The following is a 20,447-nucleotide window of genomic DNA, read 5'->3' as shown; positions in this document are numbered from 1 at the left end:
ACAGTTTTTATCTGTCAAGATTTATTGCCATTTAGTAAAATGCCTGGTGTGATGGCTGAAAATGAGGAACGAAAAAGTTTGAGTAAGATTGAGAGCAGGAAGTTAGTGATTTTCCTGGAGCAAAGTAGAGGAAAAGGAGCATGTTCCAAAACAATGTAACTGAAATGAAAGCTAGAGTTAGGCTGACATGAAGAATTGCTTCTCTGGAGCTTTGCAGAGCCAGGGCTAATGACTTAGGGCTAATGTCATTGCTGTCTCCTCAGAGATTCCCATGGAAAAACTGAAGGCCTTGTAAAACAAAGCTCAACAAAGTTTCCCTGTTGTCTTACACAGGAGAAGCATTTTTAAAGTTGTCAATGGGTGGCTAAGAAGGTGCTTGTTTCTGCTATTTCCAGCTGTTTGGTCAATCTCTTTTAGGAAAAATCACCTGAACAGGAAGAAGAGGAGAAGGAGCAGGAAAAGGAAGACACTGGTGAAGGGCTACAAACTGCAGTTGTTGAGGGTGTGAAAAACTCTATTTGTAATGATAGCCATCAAGTCCACAGTGCTTCCAAAGACAACACTGGTGAGAGAAGTGAGTTAGTGAATACTGATCCCAGTTCTTCCTCTATAAATATTAATGCACAGTAAATGAACTGAAATGGTGATTGACTTCTGAAACAGTAAGTTTTTCCCTTGCCTGTGAACCCTAGTGGGCATTGGCAAGGAGGAAAGTAGCTTTTGTTCCTTTTCGTTCGTTCCTGAAGAACAAATTGTGGCCTTGGATTCCAAATGATGCTACATGGAGCACGTGTCATTCTTGGTTTTGTTGCTGTGTTCTCCCTGAAGCGATCAGAACAAAATGCACAGTTGAAAAAGAGGAGGATTAGAGAGTCTTGGGTGTGACAGTGGTATTCCCCTTTCTGGCCCGTACTGTCAGACTGAAAAGTTGTGATTGCTCTTGGCTGAAGCCTGGGAAAGATTTGAGTCGATCTGAGAGAAAGCTGTTCTGTTCCAGTGCCTCACCTTGTCCAGTTTTAAAACGTAGAAAGTCTCTCCAGTGCCACGCTTGAGTGTGCTTGAAAGCATTGCCATGTCAGTCAGGGCTGAGCACTCTGGTACTCACCTCAGGTCTTGGAGCAGGAGGAGAAGGCACACTTTCCACTGTCTGTCTCCAGAGAGTAGAGTGGTGTGGTAGATGTTACCAGAGCGTGTGTAGCTGCTGATCAAATGCTACAGAGCGGGCCTGGCAGAACCTGCTGTATTCCAGGTGTTGTGCCTATACATGCTCTTCTGTCGGTGCATTTTACCATAAGCCTGCATTTGGCACAGTGTGAGTAGTCCTAGCTGAGGCTGGAACCAGCAGTTCCCCTCTGCTAGGACGGGTGCCCTCACTGGTCTCTAGCTCCTTTCCCATTTTTTGTGTGCATGTCTCCACAAGAGCGAATCCTGAATCAGTTTTACCTAACGGACTAGCTTAAAACAGAGAAATGAAGATAGTTTAATCTGGCCAGGAACCTACTGAGACTGAGCCTTGCGTGTGCCTAGTAGAGAAGAGATTCGGATGTTAGCCCCCTGAGATAGAGACAAGTTGTGTGTTTGGGGTGAGATTTTGGGCTGTGAGCCTCTCCTCCTTTCAATGGCAATGCTTAGGTGTCTACCTTCTGGGAAGGTGCAGGGTAAAAACTGCTAGTCAAGGAAGGTCTTTTCTGGTAGTGCTACAAAAGGAGCATTGTTTCTTGGTGATTTTAGCGTGAAGATGTGTCGGGTGGTGTTTCTATGGTACTTCTTGTACAGTGGATGGTGGTAGTCAGTGGCAATTTCTGGAGCTGTGGACTGGAGAACAGGTGACCTAAACTCTGTATGCCACAGGGCTGCAGCGTGCTGGAGCCTTTTCCTGAGTGTGACCCAAACACGTCTTCAGTGCTGCTTGTAGCTGTGTCAGCTGTTGTGCATAGCCATCTTCTGCTGGAGAGGTGGCAATCCAAAGGAAGTACCATGATGTTGTGTGCTGGGTGTGAAGAAACCCTTGAATTCAACACTCACTCCTTAGTTTGTCCTCAGCAACAGAGCCGCTGTGCATCTTTTGGGTGCAGGGGTGCTGGGGAAAAGCAGAGTGAAATAGAAGGGCTCAGTGTCTCACCTCTTACTGCCTTTGTAGGTGCCCTGACTGCGGTGGGAGCAGAGGAAGAGGAAGATGCTGAATCTCCCTGGGATTCTGAGGTATTTCCCGTGAAGGACACCGGGGTTCCCAGTGGGGCGGGGGTGGGGAGCGAGATCCAGAAGCACTCGGAGCTTGGGCCCTGCCGCGGCTGAGGCTTATTTCCCCTTCTCCTGGTTCTGCTGTATGTTTGTAACTGGGGGCCCTTGAAATACTTGTGCTGTGTGCTAGCTGTTCAGCGAGGCTTGGGGTGAAGGTAGGTCGAGCTAATGATTTGGGTCTCATGGCAGCTGGCCCTTGGAGTTGGGTTTCTGGTACAGTATTGCGGCAGTGAAGTTTCTTGCTGCTTAAAATAGTCTGAGCTCCTCAGCGGGGCTGGCGGGATTGTTGCTTTTTCACCACACAACTCTATTCCGCTGACGTGTTCAGTGGTTGCCCTTAGGGTCTGCAGCCTAGATGATGAGCTGCTTTGGGAAAGAGCCTTTCTACCGTTTTGGCCCTTTTTGAAAGTAATGTTCAACAGAGATACCACACGTGCTGGCTGTGTTTGCCCTTTTAGTTCTTCCTGTCTGTGGGAATGGGTTAGAAGAAAGCGGGCAGAGTCTGTAGCTTACGCCCTCTGACTTCTCTTGTGAGGAAGAAGGAACTCTTCCCCACCCGCTTCTTAAAAATACAAGGCTAAAATGCTGCTGTGTTGTTTTGGGTTTTTTTTGTAGCCTTGGTTTCTGTAAGCTTTGTCTTGCTCGTCTTTGTTCAACCCTTGCAACTGGGAGTAGCAATGTGTTCGCTCCCCACTGCAGGACGTGTGCCTGGGGAACGTCAGCACAAATTTGAGTATCGGGTACCAGTTCAGTCCGAAAGTTGGGTCCCCCCCAGACCTGCAGTTACGGGTTGGCAACCCACAGCTCGAGTTACCGTGTTAATTCTCCCTTGCGGCTGTGCAGTTTGCCAGCGTGACAGACTAGTTTAGATGAGTTGTGAGGTTTTTGCCTAAGATCTGAAAACACACAAGTCTGCTGTGATTTTCCAATATACTGTGTCTTGACGTGCCCTTTCCAAGGGGCTGATCAAAGGCTTTTGTGATTCCATGCTGTGCAAGTTGGCTTAGCAGGAACATTTTGCGTAGAAATGAGTTGAGAATTTGTACCGATGCTCACGCCCGTGTTTTATGCTCTACAGACGGATTCTGAAAGTCCGGAAGAAGGATCACCTGGTGTGTTGCTTCCAGCTGCAGACAGACACGGAGCACGCTCACGGATTGTTTCAGGGGAGCGCCACACCGGTAACTTCCTGGTGGACTAAATGTTTGTCTGTAAACACGTACAGGCTGAAGTGAGCTTTTATCGATGTCTGCCTTAGGAATGCACTTACGGTGTGGGTGCGCGCTATAGCAATGAAGTGCTTAGTATTTGTTAATTAACACCAGCTGTCACGGCGCTTGCTGGCAAGTTGTAAAGGAAGTTACCTTGTTTGCGTTACGTGTGCCCTTTGGATGTGTTTGTATCTCTTTGGGTTCGGGTTCTTGTGGCATAGTGCTGAAAGTGTATGTGGTTTAGGGCTGACCTGTCTGAACACCTGGACATTCTTGGATGATAACGTAGCAGAAGAAAGCTATGATCTGGCCAAGCACTTTTCCCCCCGTCTTAATTTTTGATACCTTACTGTTACGCTTTGCCTAGGAGCTAAAACGTGACTGAAAGTTCAGGGTTTGTTGTGAAGGGCTTCTGCCTGTAGTTTGCGACGCTGTCTCTTGAGCATCTGGAGTGTAGAATGGCAGGGAAGTTTTGCTGTTGGCGTAGAACTCTCATCTGAAGGATTTCTCCTTTACTAAACGGTCAGTCCTGCTTGTAGTGTAAGTACAATAGAATAGCTGAAGAAGCGAATCCAGTTTTAGTTTAGTAAGCTGGAAGCAAAACTTTAAAAGCTCCTGGGAGCTTGTAAATCCCCTTGCTGAGTAGTTGTCGTGCTTTGTATGATTCTACTGAGAGAAGTTTAAAATCGGTGTAAAAAGGAGGTAAAAGGTGATTACGCTAATCTTTCTAAGGTTTTTCTATACTGCTAGACCACCAAGTTTACTGAAATCAAATGCTGTTTGCTTTTTAACCGTTTTTGTAAACATGAAAATAATGCTGTGGAGCCATTCTTAGTAACATTTCATGCACTTCTTTCATGAGAGGACTCAAACTGTAAGATGACTAAAGCAGAGGACTTGAGAAATATAGGTGGGCCAGTAGATTGTGTGGGTTTGTAAATGATTTCCATGTTGGACAAAAATTTTTTAAAAATTACATATTTGGAACTGTGCTATAAATGCAGATTACAACCAATTGTAATGGGTTGGTTTTTTTCCTTTCCACACAAGCTGGACCCGAACAACCTGATAAGAACTAGTTTGCTTCTACCTCATTGAATGATGTGTATGAGGTGTCTGTGTCTGCACCCACGTTTCCTCTGTCCCATCGATGGAAAGGAAAACACTCCTCAACATTAAACACTTGTAGGATAATCGCAGTCGTAGTGCTGCTGGACTGTTTTACGGTAGTTCGTTACAGCAGACCAGCTTTGGCTTTTGAAATGATCTTTGTAGAAGGCAGGGTTCAGCTCCTCAAAAGAAGTATTTTGATCTTGTTGTGCTAACAAGCATGTCCTTACTGCTTCCTATGGCTTGTCCTGGTTCTGTGAGTATTGTTTCTTAAATCCAAGGCGCACGATGGGAAGCGTGCATTGTCCATTTCTTGTATACTGATACAAATGCTGGATGTTGAAGTAGATTGAATGTTAAGTATCGCAGTCTCGATGGAATAAAGCTTGCGAGTAATACTTAGTTGTAGAAACTGCTGATGTTGAATGGAGTGAAAGGTGCCTTCAATTAAATGAAATAACACTTTCCAAAACATTTTTTACCTCCAGGCATTTTGGAGAACCCCGACAATTCCCAGGTAAGTATTTGTTCGTGTCAGACTGACTACTTGTCCTGCTCGTTAAATATTATGTAGTTACTTCAAGTCTGAATTTTTTTTTTTTTTTTTTTTTTTTTTTTTTTTTTTTGTCATTGGATTGTCTTTCATAGCTGAAGACCCCTGAATCTGTTTTGGAAATGAATGAAACCTCTCCTAAAAAAATGCAGCAGAAATCAGGTAATGTTCACGGCATGTAGTTCTGGGTTTAGCTTTGTAATCTTTCTAGATGGGAGTATTTAATAAAGCATCTGATTGATTTGTTTTGCGGATCTGTTGGAGGAATTTGGTTTAGGACACGCAGAAGATATTGAAGGTGTTCATAACAATCTCTTTGTAGTGTTCTTTTATGAACAGACCCATTGTACTTGCAATTTTCTTTCTAATACGAAATGAATGGCTCTAGCAAGGCATCCCGGGAGCAGAAGGTGTACTGAAATAATCCTCGGTGTATGTGTTTGCTCCCTCCTCTAGTCTGCTGTTCAGCACTGTCCATACCCTTCCGTGATGTACGCTTCCTACACCGTACTTGCTGTCATCTCCCCTTTTCAGGCAGTCCTGAAGTCTGCTTTTCTTTCCGTGGCTCACCCCCCCCCCCCCCCCTCCTGATTGTCTTGGTCCTTTGAGCATGTGCTGTGGCTGATTCCAGGCTAGGGATCTGTAGGCTAGGCTGTCCAGGAGCTGCCCGTGAGCCACAAAGGGTAATTCTTGGGCTCGTGCCGTAGCTGTAGTTTTCAGGAAATATTACTTGCCTGGCTTTATCTCTACCTGCCTGGCAGTTGTTTTGAAACATGTACAAACACGTTCCTCTGAGGCTTCCCTCTCTTGTTTCATGGAAAATGACCAGCAGGCTCAGAGGCAGGGGAGGGAGGTGAGGAAGAGAGACAAGATGGGAGGAAATTAGTGTCAGCGTGTTGTCAGGAATTCTTTTTTCTTTGGAAACAAGGCTAAAGTTGAGGCGGCTAGCTGGTCGGCTATGTATTGGAGAGAGGATATGTAACCTTAATGGGGTTTTTTTGTTTCTTTGTTCTGAGGTTTATTGATTTGTATAGTTGATAATTTGTGTTGTATTTTGTATTAATCACACTTGTTAATCGGATGAGAAACAATTTGCCATTCAGGTTTTAGAGTTTCTACAACTGTCTATTGACAATATAAACCAGAGAGAGGTGAACAGATATGCAGAAAAGTAAGCGGACTTGGAACTATTTGTGTTCTATACTTAGAAGTTACAAGTTCTTTGGCATCTTTGCTTTAGGCGAAGAAAAAAACCAGTATTGTTGTTCTTTTGACAATAATAGAGATGAAACTTCTCTCTAGGAGATGTATCTTCCTCCTTCTCCTCTCGCTCTTCTCCCTCTCCTGTATTTGCAATGGGTAAGCAACAGGTCCTCTCTTGCCCTTTATTTTGCAGTGACAGTGTTCTGGTAAGACACACAAATACTTGTTAGAGGTTGTTCGGTTAAAACTTGAGTTTTGGTTATGTCTGTATTCCACGGTAACGTGAAGTGTAGCCCCACAACGGACCAGTATGTTACGATATTACAAACACAGAAAGGTTGCCTTTTCGTGGCTCATTTCATGTCGGCTGTTTTTCCTGTGTGGCTTTATTCACCTGCGTCATGCTGGTTTTTAGCCATATGTTACCTTGAAGGTCGGGTGCTAAGAAGTAGGTGTAGATGTAAAAATTTCTTTCTTTCAAACAGTTTATGTTTGGATTTGGGTTTAAGGAATTTAGGTTGCTTCAGCAAAGCATCATGATTCCTGCAGCGCAAATATTTCTGACTCTAAAAGGGTTGAAATGCCATCCTTGACAACTTGATTTCATAAATCTGGAGAACAGGTACAGTATCTTTCACAATTAAATGTTCAGTGAGAGCTGGAATTTCCCATCCTATTTACTTTGTTACTGTTGCATAGTAATACATCCTTAAAATCTATTTTTGAGGCAAAGTAGTGGTGTTCTCGTGTTTTCTGCATAGAAGAGTAGCTGCTGTCCACTGCAATCTGCCAAAAGTCATTATGTAAGACAATTTATGAGGAGGGAAGTCTCAGAATAGAGTGGAGAGGTGAGGACTAATTGGAAAGAACTAAGATGACCAGAAGTCATTTTTCAATGCTAGCTAGAGAGCAGACCAGAGTAAAAGGTGGGGGATTTGCATCTTTTTGTATGCGCTGCACTGCAGGCATCCGTTAATAAAAATGCATGGTAGCAATAAATGACAGGCAAAAATACTGGAATCTGGTTTACCCTGTGAATTTTTTATATACGTTTTTTTGAATGGTGGGCTCTTCAGAAGCCTTGGAGTAGGGTTCTGCCAGTGTTTTAACTAAGACTTTCTCCCTGTGCTAAAAGTGAAGAACTCTTGACAGTGAGGAGTCCTCCTCTTTCACAGTGTTGACAGAAGCCAATAGAAGCCAGTGTTGGCAGAAAATAGACTCGTGAATTACTGCTCCAAGGAAAGAAGAAATTTTACTTGCAACAGCTAATGGGAGAAGTCCTTATCTTTTTAGTTTATGTTTTTGAGTTATTTTTCCAGTGGTTGGAAAAATAATTAACTGACTAGAGTTACCGACACGATGAGAACTGGAATTTTGCAGATAGAAGAACACTGTAGCCTTTCATCTTTCCTGCTTCTTCCTTGTTCTGTACCCATCATACAGAAATGTCAAGATTGATTAAACCCTGTGGAAAAGGATTCTTAGGGGCTCCAATGTTGTTAAAATTTTACCTAAAAAGGGAGACTTCAGGCTCAAATAGCTGCTGCTGAACACCTTCCTGTTGACCGTGACGGGCAAGGCTGAAGAGGAGTTAAGGGTTGCTTTTCATTCTAGCAGCATGGCGCCTAATTTTGAAGTGACTGCACTCTGAAACAGAATCCAGAAGACGAAGACACCTACGTACTCTGAACAGAGAATGTGACTTGCATCCTTAGAAGGCCCGTACAAAACAAAACCCTGGGTGCTCGCAGGTCTGCTTTTATCCAGCTTTCAGGCAGATACAGTTGACCAGAAAAGCTGGTCATTCAGCCTGTGCTGTGCACAGGGGAGGTGTCACAGCTCTCCTGCATCCACATCTAAGTCTTATCTTCTAAGCAAAATTGTGGTGTCCATGTTACATGATGGGAGTGATGGCGCGTATCAAATTGCATGGTAGGAAGCTGCCTGCATTTTTCTGTTTGTGACCTGAGTGAACATTGGTGAAGTGACAGAAGAAGTCTGGTAAGCGTACCTTCATGGAAGGAGAGTAGGAGCAGCCCCGTCTGTCTGACCGACTGACCACCCGCTGCTGTACGTGGGTGGAGAGGCTTCTAGGAGTAGCACGTAGACAATGAAAGTTTGTAAAAGGAGTCGCCTACAGGAGAAAATGCCAAAAGCGAGGCTGGCCCTGTGATTCATCAATAGTAGACCCTTTTGTATTTTTATGATGTTCCGGATTTTCTTCCTGTCTTGCTCGCTTTTCTTGTGCGAAGAATGTTGCGTCCCTCTCTAGCAGCAAAGCTTTGTGCATAGCCATCTCCTGCTGGAGAGGAGGCAAGAGAGGTGGCGATCCAAAGGAAGTACCGTGGTCTGTTGTGTGCTGGGTGTGAAGAAACCCTTGAATTCAACACTCACTGCTTAGTTTGTCCTCAGCAACAGAACCGCTGTGCATCTTTTGGGCGCAGGGGTGATGGGGAAAAGCAGAGTGAAATAGAAGGGCTCAGTGTCTCACCTCTTACTGCCTTTGTAGGTGCCCTGACTGCGGTGGGAGCAGAGGAAGAGGAAGGTGCTGAATCTCCCTGGGATTCTGAGGTATTTCCCGTGAAGGACACCGGGGTTCCCAGTGGGGCGGGGGTGGGGAGCGAGATCCAGAAGCACTCGGAGCTTGGGCCCTGCCGCGGCTGAGGCTTATTTCCCCTTCTCCTGGTTCTGCTGTATGTTTGTAACTGGGGGCCCTTGAAATACTTGTGCTGTGTGCTAGCTGTTCAGCGAGGCTTGGGGTGAAGGTAGGTCGAGCTAATGATTTGGGTCTCATGGCAGCTGGCCCTTGGAGTTGGGTTTCTGGTACAGTATTGCGGCAGTGAAGTTTCTTGCTGCTTAAAATAGTCTGAGCTTCTCAGCGGGGCTGGCGGGATTGTTGCTTTTTCACCACACAACTCTATTCCGCTGACGTGTTCAGTGGTTGCCCTTAGGGTCTGCAGCCTAGATGATGAGCTGCTTTGGGAAAGAGCCTTTCTACCGTTTTGGCCCTTTTTGAGAGTAGCGTTCAACAGAAATACCACACGTGCTGGCTGTGTTTGCCCTTTTAGTTCTTCCTGTCTGTGGGAATGGGTTAGAAGAAAGCGGGCAGAGTCTGTAGCTTACGCCCTCTGACTTCTCTTGTGAGGAAGAAGGAACTCTTCCCCACCCGCTTCTTAAAAATACAAGGCTAAAACGCTGCTGGGTTGTTTTGGGTTTTTTTTTTTTTGTAGCCTTGGTTTCTGTAAGCTTTGTCTTGCTCGTCTTTGTTCAACCCTTGCAACTGGGAGTAGCAATGTGTTCGCTCCCCACTGCAGGACGTGTGCCTGGGGAACGTCAGCACAAATTTGAGTATCGGGTACCAGTTCAGTCCGAAAGTTGGGTCCCCCCCAGACCTGCAGTTACGGGTTGGCAACCCACAGCTCGAGTTACCGTGTTAATTCTCCCTTGCGGCTGTGCAGTTTGCCAGCGTGACAGACTAGTTTAGATGAGTTGTGAGGTTTTTGCCTAAGATCTGAAAACACACAAGTCTGCTGTGATTTTCCAATATACTGTGTCTTGACGTGCCCTTTCCAAGGGGCTGATCAAAGGCTTTTGTGATTCCATGCTGTGCAAGTTGGCTTAGCAGGAACATTTTGCGTAGAAATGAGTTGAGAATTTGTACCGATGCTCACGCCCGTGTTTTATGCTCTACAGACGGATTCTGAAAGTCCGGAAGAAGGATCACCTGGTGTGTTGCTTCCAGCTGCAGACAGACACGGAGCGCGCTCACGGATTGTTTCAGGGGAGCGCCACACCGGTAACTTCCTGGTGGACTAAATGTTTGTCTGTAAACACGTACAGGCTGAAGTGAGCTTTTATCGATGTCTGCCTTAGGAATGCACTTACGGTGTGGGTGCGCGCTATAGCAATGAAGTGCTTAGTATTTGTTAATTAACACCAGCTGTCACGGCGCTTGCTGGCAAGTTGTAAAGGAAGTTACCTTGTTTGCGTTACGTGTGCCCTTTGGATGTGTTTGTATCTCTTTGGGTTCGGGTTCTTGTGGCATAGTGCTGAAAGTGTATGTGGTTTAGGGCTGACCTGTCTGAACACCTGGACATTCTTGGATGATAACGTAGCAGAAGAAAGCTATGATCTGGCCAAGCACTTTTCCCCCCGTCTTAATTTTTGATACCTTACTGTTACGCTTTGCCTAGGAGCTAAAACGTGACTGAAAGTTCAGGGTTTGTTGTGAAGGGCTTCTGCCTGTAGTTTGCGACGCTGTCTCTTGAGCATCTGGAGTGTAGAATGGCAGGGAAGTTTTGCTGTTGGCGTAGAACTCTCATCTGAAGGATTTCTCCTTTACTAAACGGTCAGTCCTGCTTGTAGTGTAAGTACAATAGAATAGCTGAAGAAGCGAATCCAGTTTTAGTTTAGTAAGCTGGAAGCAAAACTTTAAAAGCTCCTGGGAGCTTGTAAATCCCCTTGCTGAGTAGTTGTCGTGCTTTGTATGATTCTACTGAGAGAAGTTTAAAATCGGTGTAAAAAGGAGGTAAAAGGTGATTACGCTAATCTTTCTAAGGTTTTTCTATACTGCTAGACCACCAAGTTTACTGAAATCAAATGCTGTTTGCTTTTTAACCGTTTTTGTAAACATGAAAATAATGCTGTGGAGCCATTCTTAGTAACATTTCATGCACTTCTTTCATGAGAGGACTCAAACTGTAAGATGACTAAAGCAGAGGACTTGAGAAATATAGGTGGGCCAGTAGATTGTGTGGGTTTGTAAATGATTTCCATGTTGGACAAAAATTTTTTAAAAATTACATATTTGGAACTGTGCTATAAATGCAGATTACAACCAATTGTAATGGGTTGGTTTTTTTCCTTTCCACACAAGCTGGACCCGAACAACCTGATAAGAACTAGTTTGCTTCTACCTCATTGAATGATGTGTATGAGGTGTCTGTGTCTGCACCCACGTTTCCTCTGTCCCATCGATGGAAAGGAAAACACTCCTCAACATTAAACACTTGTAGGATAATCGCAGTCGTAGTGCTGCTGGACTGTTTTACGGTAGTTCGTTACAGCAGACCAGCTTTGGCTTTTGAAATGATCTTTGTAGAAGGCAGGGTTCAGCTCCTCAAAAGAAGTATTTTGATCTTGTTGTGCTAACAAGCATGTCCTTACTGCTTCCTATGGCTTGTCCTGGTTCTGTGAGTATTGTTTCTTAAATCCAAGGCGCACGATGGGAAGCGTGCATTGTCCATTTCTTGTATACTGATACAAATGCTGGATGTTGAAGTAGATTGAATGTTAAGTATCGCAGTCTCGATGGAATAAAGCTTGCGAGTAATACTTAGTTGTAGAAACTGCTGATGTTGAATGGAGTGAAAGGTGCCTTCAATTAAATGAAATAACACTTTCCAAAACATTTTTTACCTCCAGGCATTTTGGAGAACCCCGACAATTCCCAGGTAAGTATTTGTTCGTGTCAGACTGACTACTTGTCCTGCTCGTTAAATATTATGTAGTTACTTCAAGTCTGAATTTTTTTTTTTTTTTTTTTTTTTTTTTTTTTTTGTCATTGGATTGTCTTTCATAGCTGAAGACCCCTGAATCTGTTTTGGAAATGAATGAAACCTCTCCTAAAAAAATGCAGCAGAAATCAGGTAATGTTCACGGCATGTAGTTCTGGGTTTAGCTTTGTAATCTTTCTAGATGGGAGTATTTAATAAAGCATCTGATTGATTTGTTTTGCGGATCTGTTGGAGGAATTTGGTTTAGGACACGCAGAAGATATTGAAGGTGTTCATAACAATCTCTTTGTAGTGTTCTTTTATGAACAGACCCATTGTACTTGCAATTTTCTTTCTAATACGAAATGAATGGCTCTAGCAAGGCATCCCGGGAGCAGAAGGTGTACTGAAATAATCCTCGGTGTATGTGTTTGCTCCCTCCTCTAGTCTGCTGTTCAGCACTGTCCATACCCTTCCGTGATGTACGCTTCCTACACCGTACTTGCTGTCATCTCCCCTTTTCAGGCAGTCCTGAAGTCTGCTTTTCTTTCCGTGGCTCACCCCCCCCCCCCCCCCTCCTGATTGTCTTGGTCCTTTGAGCATGTGCTGTGGCTGATTCCAGGCTAGGGATCTGTAGGCTAGGCTGTCCAGGAGCTGCCCGTGAGCCACAAAGGGTAATTCTTGGGCTCGTGCCGTAGCTGTAGTTTTCAGGAAATATTACTTGCCTGGCTTTATCTCTACCTGCCTGGCAGTTGTTTTGAAACATGTACAAACACGTTCCTCTGAGGCTTCCCTCTCTTGTTTCATGGAAAATGACCAGCAGGCTCAGAGGCAGGGGAGGGAGGTGAGGAAGAGAGACAAGATGGGAGGAAATTAGTGTCAGCGTGTTGTCAGGAATTCTTTTTTCTTTGGAAACAAGGCTAAAGTTGAGGCGGCTAGCTGGTCGGCTATGTATTGGAGAGAGGATATGTAACCTTAATGGGGTTTTTTTGTTTCTTTGTTCTGAGGTTTATTGATTTGTATAGTTGATAATTTGTGTTGTATTTTGTATTAACCACACTTGTTAATCGGATGAGAAACAATTTGCCATTCAGGTTTTAGAGTTTCTACAACTGTCTATTGACAATATAAACCAGAGAGAGGTGAACAGATATGCAGAAAAGTAAGCGGACTTGGAACTATTTGTGTTCTATACTTAGAAGTTACAAGTTCTTTGGCATCTTTGCTTTAGGCGAAGAAAAAAACCAGTATTGTTGTTCTTTTGACAATAATAGAGATGAAACTTCTCTCTAGGAGATGTATCTTCCTCCTTCTCCTCTCGCTCTTCTCCCTCTCCTGTATTTGCAATGGGTAAGCAACAGGTCCTCTCTTGCCCTTTATTTTGCAGTGACAGTGTTCTGGTAAGACACACAAATACTTGTTAGAGGTTGTTCGGTTAAAACTTGAGTTTTGGTTATGTCTGTATTCCACGGTAACGTGAAGTGTAGCCCCACAACGGACCAGTATGTTACGATATTACAAACACAGAAAGGTTGCCTTTTCGTGGCTCATTTCATGTCGGCTGTTTTTCCTGTGTGGCTTTATTCACCTGCGTCATGCTGGTTTTTAGCCATATGTTACCTTGAAGGTCGGGTGCTAAGAAGTAGGTGTAGATGTAAAAATTTCTTTCTTTCAAACAGTTTATGTTTGGATTTGGGTTTAAGGAATTTAGGTTGCTTCAGCAAAGCATCATGATTCCTGCAGCGCAAATATTTCTGACTCTAAAAGGGTTGAAATGCCATCCTTGACAACTTGATTTCATAAATCTGGAGAACAGGTACAGTATCTTTCACAATTAAATGTTCAGTGAGAGCTGGAATTTCCCATCCTATTTACTTTGTTACTGTTGCATAGTAATACATCCTTAAAATCTATTTTTGAGGCAAAGTAGTGGTGTTCTCGTGTTTTCTGCATAGAAGAGTAGCTGCTGTCCACTGCAATCTGCCAAAAGTCATTATGTAAGACAATTTATGAGGAGGGAAGTCTCAGAATAGAGTGGAGAGGTGAGGACTAATTGGAAAGAACTAAGATGACCAGAAGTCATTTTTCAATGCTAGCTAGAGAGCAGACCAGAGTAAAAGGTGGGGGATTTGCATCTTTTTGTATGCGCTGCACTGCAGGCATCCGTTAATAAAAATGCATGGTAGCAATAAATGACAGGCAAAAATACTGGAATCTGGTTTACCCTGTGAATTTTTTATATACGTTTTTTTGAATGGTGGGCTCTTCAGAAGCCTTGGAGTAGGGTTCTGCCAGTGTTTTAACTAAGACTTTCTCCCTGTGCTAAAAGTGAAGAACTCTTGACAGTGAGGAGTCCTCCTCTTTCACAGTGTTGACAGAAGCCAATAGAAGCCAGTGTTGGCAGAAAATAGACTCGTGAATTACTGCTCCAAGGAAAGAAGAAATTTTACTTGCAACAGCTAATGGGAGAAGTCCTTATCTTTTTAGTTTATGTTTTTGAGTTATTTTTCCAGTGGTTGGAAAAATAATTAACTGACTAGAGTTACCGACACGATGAGAACTGGAATTTTGCAGATAGAAGAACACTGTAGCCTTTCATCTTTCCTGCTTCTTCCTTGTTCTGTACCCATCATACAGAAATGTCAAGATTGATTAAACCCTGTGGAAAAGGATTCTTAGGGGCTCCAATGTTGTTAAAATCTTACCTAAAAAGGGAGACTTCAGGCTCAAATAGCTGCTGCTGAACACCTTCCTGTTGACCGTGACGGGCAAGGCTGAAGAGGAGTTAAGGGTTGCTTTTCATTCTAGCAGCATGGCGCCTAATTTTGAAGTGACTGCACTCTGAAACAGAATCCAGAAGACGAAGACACCTACGTACTCTGAACAGAGAATGTGACTTGCATCCTTAGAAGGCCCGTACAAAACAAAACCCTGGGTGCTCGCAGGTCTGCTTTTATCCAGCTTTCAGGCAGATACAGTTGACCAGAAAAGCTGGTCATTCAGCCTGTGCTGTGCACAGGGGAGGTGTCACAGCTCTCCTGCATCCACATCTAAGTCTTATCTTCTAAGCAAAATTGTGGTGTCCATGTTACATGATGGGAGTGATGGCGCGTATCAAATTGCATGGTAGGAAGCTGCCTGCATTTTTCTGTTTGTGACCTGAGTGAACATTGGTGAAGTGACAGAAGAAGTCTGGTAAGCGTACCTTCATGGAAGGAGAGTAGGAGCAGCCCCGTCTGTCTGACCGACTGACCACCCGCTGCTGTACGTGGGTGGAGAGGCTTCTAGGAGTAGCACGTAGACAATGAAAGTTTGTAAAAGGAGTCGCCTACAGGAGAAAATGCCAAAAGCGAGGCTGGCCCTGTGATTCATCAATAGTAGACCCTTTTGTATTTTTATGATGTTCCGGATTTTCTTCCTGTCTTGCTCGCTTTTCTTGTGCGAAGAATGTTGCGTCCCTCTCTAGCAGCAAAGCTTTGTGCATAGCCATCTCCTGCTGGAGAGGAGGCAAGAGAGGTGGCGATCCAAAGGAAGTACCGTGGTCTGTTGTGTGCTGGGTGTGAAGAAACCCTTGAATTCAACACTCACTGCTTAGTTTGTCCTCAGCAACAGAACCGCTGTGCATCTTTTGGGCGCAGGGGTGATGGGGAAAAGCAGAGTGAAATAGAAGGGCTCAGTGTCTCACCTCTTACTGCCTTTGTAGGTGCCCTGACTGCGGTGGGAGCAGAGGAAGAGGAAGGTGCTGAATCTCCCTGGGATTCTGAGGTATTTCCCGTGAAGGACACCGGGGTTCCCAGTGGGGCGGGGGTGGGGAGCGAGATCCAGAAGCACTCGGAGCTTGGGCCCTGCCGCGGCTGAGGCTTATTTCCCCTTCTCCTGGTTCTGCTGTATGTTTGTAACTGGGGGCCCTTGAAATACTTGTGCTGTGTGCTAGCTGTTCAGCGAGGCTTGGGGTGAAGGTAGGTCGAGCTAATGATTTGGGTCTCATGGCAGCTGGCCCTTGGAGTTGGGTTTCTGGTACAGTATTGCGGCAGTGAAGTTTCTTGCTGCTTAAAATAGTCTGAGCTTCTCAGCGGGGCTGGCGGGATTGTTGCTTTTTCACCACACAACTCTATTCCGCTGACGTGTTCAGTGGTTGCCCTTAGGGTCTGCAGCCTAGATGATGAGCTGCTTTGGGAAAGAGCCTTTCTACCGTTTTGGCCCTTTTTGAGAGTAGCGTTCAACAGAAATACCACACGTGCTGGCTGTGTTTGCCCTTTTAGTTCTTCCTGTCTGTGGGAATGGGTTAGAAGAAAGCGGGCAGAGTCTGTAGCTTACGCCCTCTGACTTCTCTTGTGAGGAAGAAGGAACTCTTCCCCACCCGCTTCTTAAAAATACAAGGCTAAAACGCTGCTGGGTTGTTTTGGGTTTTTTTTTTTTTGTAGCCTTGGTTTCTGTAAGCTTTGTCTTGCTCGTCTTTGTTCAACCCTTGCAACTGGGAGTAGCAATGTGTTCGCTCCCCACTGCAGGACGTGTGCCTGGGGAACGTCAGCACAAATTTGAGTATCGGGTACCAGTTCAGTCCGAAAGTTGGGTCCCCCCCAGACCTGCAGTTACGGGTTGGCAACCCACAGCTCGAGTTACCGTGTTAATTCTCCCTTGCGGCTGTGCAGTTTGCCAGCGTGACAGACTAGTTTAGATGAGTTGTGAGGTTTTTGCCTAAGATCTGAAAACACACAAGTCTGCTGTGATTTTCCAATATACTGTGTCTTGACGTGCCCTTTCCAAGGGGCTGATCAAAGGCTTTTGTGATTCCATGCTGTGCAAGTTGGCTTAGCAGGAACATTTTGCGTAGAAATGAGTTGAGAATTTGTACCGATGCTCACGCCCGTGTTTTATGCTCTACAGACGGATTCTGAAAGTCCGGAAGAAGGATCACCTGGTGTGTTGCTTCCAGCTGCAGACAGACACGGAGCGCGCTCACGGATTGTTTCAGGGGAGCGCCACACCGGTAACTTCCTGGTGGACTAAATGTTTGTCTGTAAACACGTACAGGCTGAAGTGAGCTTTTATCGATGTCTGCCTTAGGAATGCACTTACGGTGTGGGTGCGCGCTATAGCAATGAAGTGCTTAGTATTTGTTAATTAACACCAGCTGTCACGGCGCTTGCTGGCAAGTTGTAAAGGAAGTTACCTTGTTTGCGTTACGTGTGCCCTTTGGATGTGTTTGTATCTCTTTGGGTTCGGGTTCTTGTGGCATAGTGCTGAAAGTGTATGTGGTTTAGGGCTGACCTGTCTGAACACCTGGACATTCTTGGATGATAACGTAGCAGAAGAAAGCTATGATCTGGCCAAGCACTTTTCCCCCCGTCTTAATTTTTGATACCTTACTGTTACGCTTTGCCTAGGAGCTAAAACGTGACTGAAAGTTCAGGGTTTGTTGTGAAGGGCTTCTGCCTGTAGTTTGCGACGCTGTCTCTTGAGCATCTGGAGTGTAGAATGGCAGGGAAGTTTTGCTGTTGGCGTAGAACTCTCATCTGAAGGATTTCTCCTTTACTAAACGGTCAGTCCTGCTTGTAGTGTAAGTACAATAGAATAGCTGAAGAAGCGAATCCAGTTTTAGTTTAGTAAGCTGGAAGCAAAACTTTAAAAGCTCCTGGGAGCTTGTAAATCCCCTTGCTGAGTAGTTGTCGTGCTTTGTATGATTCTACTGAGAGAAGTTTAAAATCGGTGTAAAAAGGAGGTAAAAGGTGATTACGCTAATCTTTCTAAGGTTTTTCTATACTGCTAGACCACCAAGTTTACTGAAATCAAATGCTGTTTGCTTTTTAACCGTTTTTGTAAACATGAAAATAATGCTGTGGAGCCATTCTTAGTAACATTTCATGCACTTCTTTCATGAGAGGACTCAAACTGTAAGATGACTAAAGCAGAGGACTTGAGAAATATAGGTGGGCCAGTAGATTGTGTGGGTTTGTAAATGATTTCCATGTTGGACAAAAATTTTTTAAAAATTACATATTTGGAACTGTGCTATAAATGCAGATTACAACCAATTGTAATGGGTTGGTTTTTTTCCTTTCCACACAAGCTGGACCCGAACAACCTGATAAGAACTAGTTTGCTTCTACCTCATTGAATGATGTGTATGAGGTGTCTGTGTCTGCACCCACGTTTCCTCTGTCCCATCGATGGAAAGGAAAACACTCCTCAACATTAAACACTTGTAGGATAATCGCAGTCGTAGTGCTGCTGGACTGTTTTACGGTAGTTCGTTACAGCAGACCAGCTTTGGCTTTTGAAATGATCTTTGTAGAAGGCAGGGTTCAGCTCCTCAAAAGAAGTATTTTGATCTTGTTGTGCTAACAAGCATGTCCTTACTGCTTCCTATGGCTTGTCCTGGTTCTGTGAGTATTGTTTCTTAAATCCAAGGCGCACGATGGGAAGCGTGCATTGTCCATTTCTTGTATACTGATACAAATGCTGGATGTTGAAGTAGATTGAATGTTAAGTATCGCAGTCTCGATGGAATAAAGCTTGCGAGTAATACTTAGTTGTAGAAACTGCTGATGTTGAATGGAGTGAAAGGTGCCTTCAATTAAATGAAATAACACTTTCCAAAACATTTTTTACCTCCAGGCATTTTGGAGAACCCCGACAATTCCCAGGTAAGTATTTGTTCGTGTCAGACTGACTACTTGTCCTGCTCGTTAAATATTATGTAGTTACTTCAAGTCTGAATTTTTTTTTTTTTTTTTTTTTTTTTTTTTTTTTTTGTCATTGGATTGTCTTTCATAGCTGAAGACCCCTGAATCTGTTTTGGAAATGAATGAAACCTCTCCTAAAAAAATGCAGCAGAAATCAGGTAATGTTCACGGCATGTAGTTCTGGGTTTAGCTTTGTAATCTTTCTAGATGGGAGTATTTAATAAAGCATCTGATTGATTTGTTTTGCGGATCTGTTGGAGGAATTTGGTTTAGGACACGCAGAAGATATTGAAGGTGTTCATAACAATCTCTTTGTAGTGTTCTTTTATGAACAGACCCATTGTACTTGCAATTTTCTTTCTAATACGAAATGAATGGCTCTAGCAAGGCATCCCGGGAGCAGAAGGTGTACTGAAATAATCCTCGGTGTATGTGTTTGCTCCCTCCTCTAGTCTGCTGTTCAGCACTGTCCATACCCTTCCGTGATGTACGCTTCCTACACCGTACTTGCTGTCATCTCCCCTTTTCAGGCAGTCCTGAAGTCTGCTTTTCTTTCCGTGGCTCACCCCCCCCCCCCCCCTCCTGATTGTCTTGGTCCTTTGAGCATGTGCTGTGGCTGATTCCAGGCTAGGGATCTGTAGGCTAGGCTGTCCAGGAGCTGCCCGTGAGCCACAAAGGGTAATTCTTGGGCTCGTGCCGTAGCTGTAGTTTTCAGGAAATATTACTTGCCTGGCTTTATCTCTACCTGCCTGGCAGTTGTTTTGAAACATGTACAAACACGTTCCTCTGAGGCTTCCCTCTCTTGTTTCATGGAAAATGACCAGCAGGCTCAGAGGCAGGGGAGGGAGGTGAGGAAGAGAGACAAGATGGGAGGAAATTAGTGTCAGCGTGTTGTCAGGAATTCTTTTTTCTTTGGAAACAAGGCTAAAGTTGAGGCGGCTAGCTGGTCGGCTATGTATTGGAGAGAGGATATGTAACCTTAATGGGGTTTTTTTGTTTCTTTGTTCTGAGGTTTATTGATTTGTATAGTTGATAATTTGTGTTGTATTTTGTATTAACCACACTTGTTAATCGGATGAGAAACAATTTGCCATTCAGGTTTTAGAGTTTCTACAACTGTCTATTGACAATATAAACCAGAGAGAGGTGAACAGATATGCAGAAAAGTAAGCGGACTTGGAACTATTTGTGTTCTATACTTAGAAGTTACAAGTTCTTTGGCATCTTTGCTTTAGGCGAAGAAAAAAACCAGTATTGTTGTTCTTTTGACAATAATAGAGATGAAACTTCTCTCTAGGAGATGTATCTTCCTCCTTCTCCTCTCGCTCTTCTCCCTCTCCTGTATTTGCAATGGGTAAGCAACAGGTCCTCTCTTGCCCTTTATTTTGCAGTGACAGTGTTCTGGTAAGACACACAAATACTTGTTAGAGGTTGTTCGGTTAAAACTTGAGTTTTGGTTATGTCTGTATTCCACGGTAACGTGAAGTGTAGCCCCACAACGGACCAGTATGTTACGATATTACAAACACAGAAAGGTTGCCTTTTCGTGGCTCATTTCATGTCGGCTGTTTTTCCTGTGTGGCTTTATTCACCTGCGTCATGCTGGTTTTTAGCCATATGTTACCTTGAAGGTCGGGTGCTAAGAAGTAGGTGTAGATGTAAAAATTTCTTTCTTTCAAACAGTTTATGTTTGGATTTGGGTTTAAGGAATTTAGGTTGCTTCAGCAAAGCATCATGATTCCTGCAGCGCAAATATTTCTGACTCTAAAAGGGTTGAAATGCCATCCTTGACAACTTGATTTCATAAATCTGGAGAACAGGTACAGTATCTTTCACAATTAAATGTTCAGTGAGAGCTGGAATTTCCCATCCTATTTACTTTGTTACTGTTGCATAGTAATACATCCTTAAAATCTATTTTTGAGGCAAAGTAGTGGTGTTCTCGTGT

The 20,447-nt window shown here is 44.1% G+C and overlaps 1 protein-coding gene across 2 annotated transcripts in view; it reads left to right on the top strand.

Moving 5' to 3' along the window:
* The first annotated feature begins 2,976 nt into the window (after positions 1-2,976).
* The window catches only part of LOC308057944 (uncharacterized protein), a 54,180-nt gene continuing 36,709 nt past the window's right edge, over positions 2,977-20,447 (top strand). Inside the window, exon 1 of one of the 2 annotated variants that reach the window (XM_080411956.1) lies at positions 2,977-3,422. In XM_080411956.1, the coding sequence (XP_080268082.1) occupies positions 3,290-3,422 (133 nt within the window). In that variant the 5' untranslated portion in view covers positions 2,977-3,289. The remainder of the gene's footprint in view (positions 3,423-20,447) is intronic. The other variant, XM_080411958.1, reaches the window with a different exon arrangement.

Source organism: Falco punctatus (genome assembly GCF_963210335.1).
Source record: "Falco punctatus genome assembly, contig: scaffold_27, whole genome shotgun sequence".
NCBI classification, from domain to species: Eukaryota; Metazoa; Chordata; class Aves; order Falconiformes; family Falconidae; genus Falco; species Falco punctatus.
This window is presented reverse-complemented; position numbering and strand designations above follow the sequence as displayed.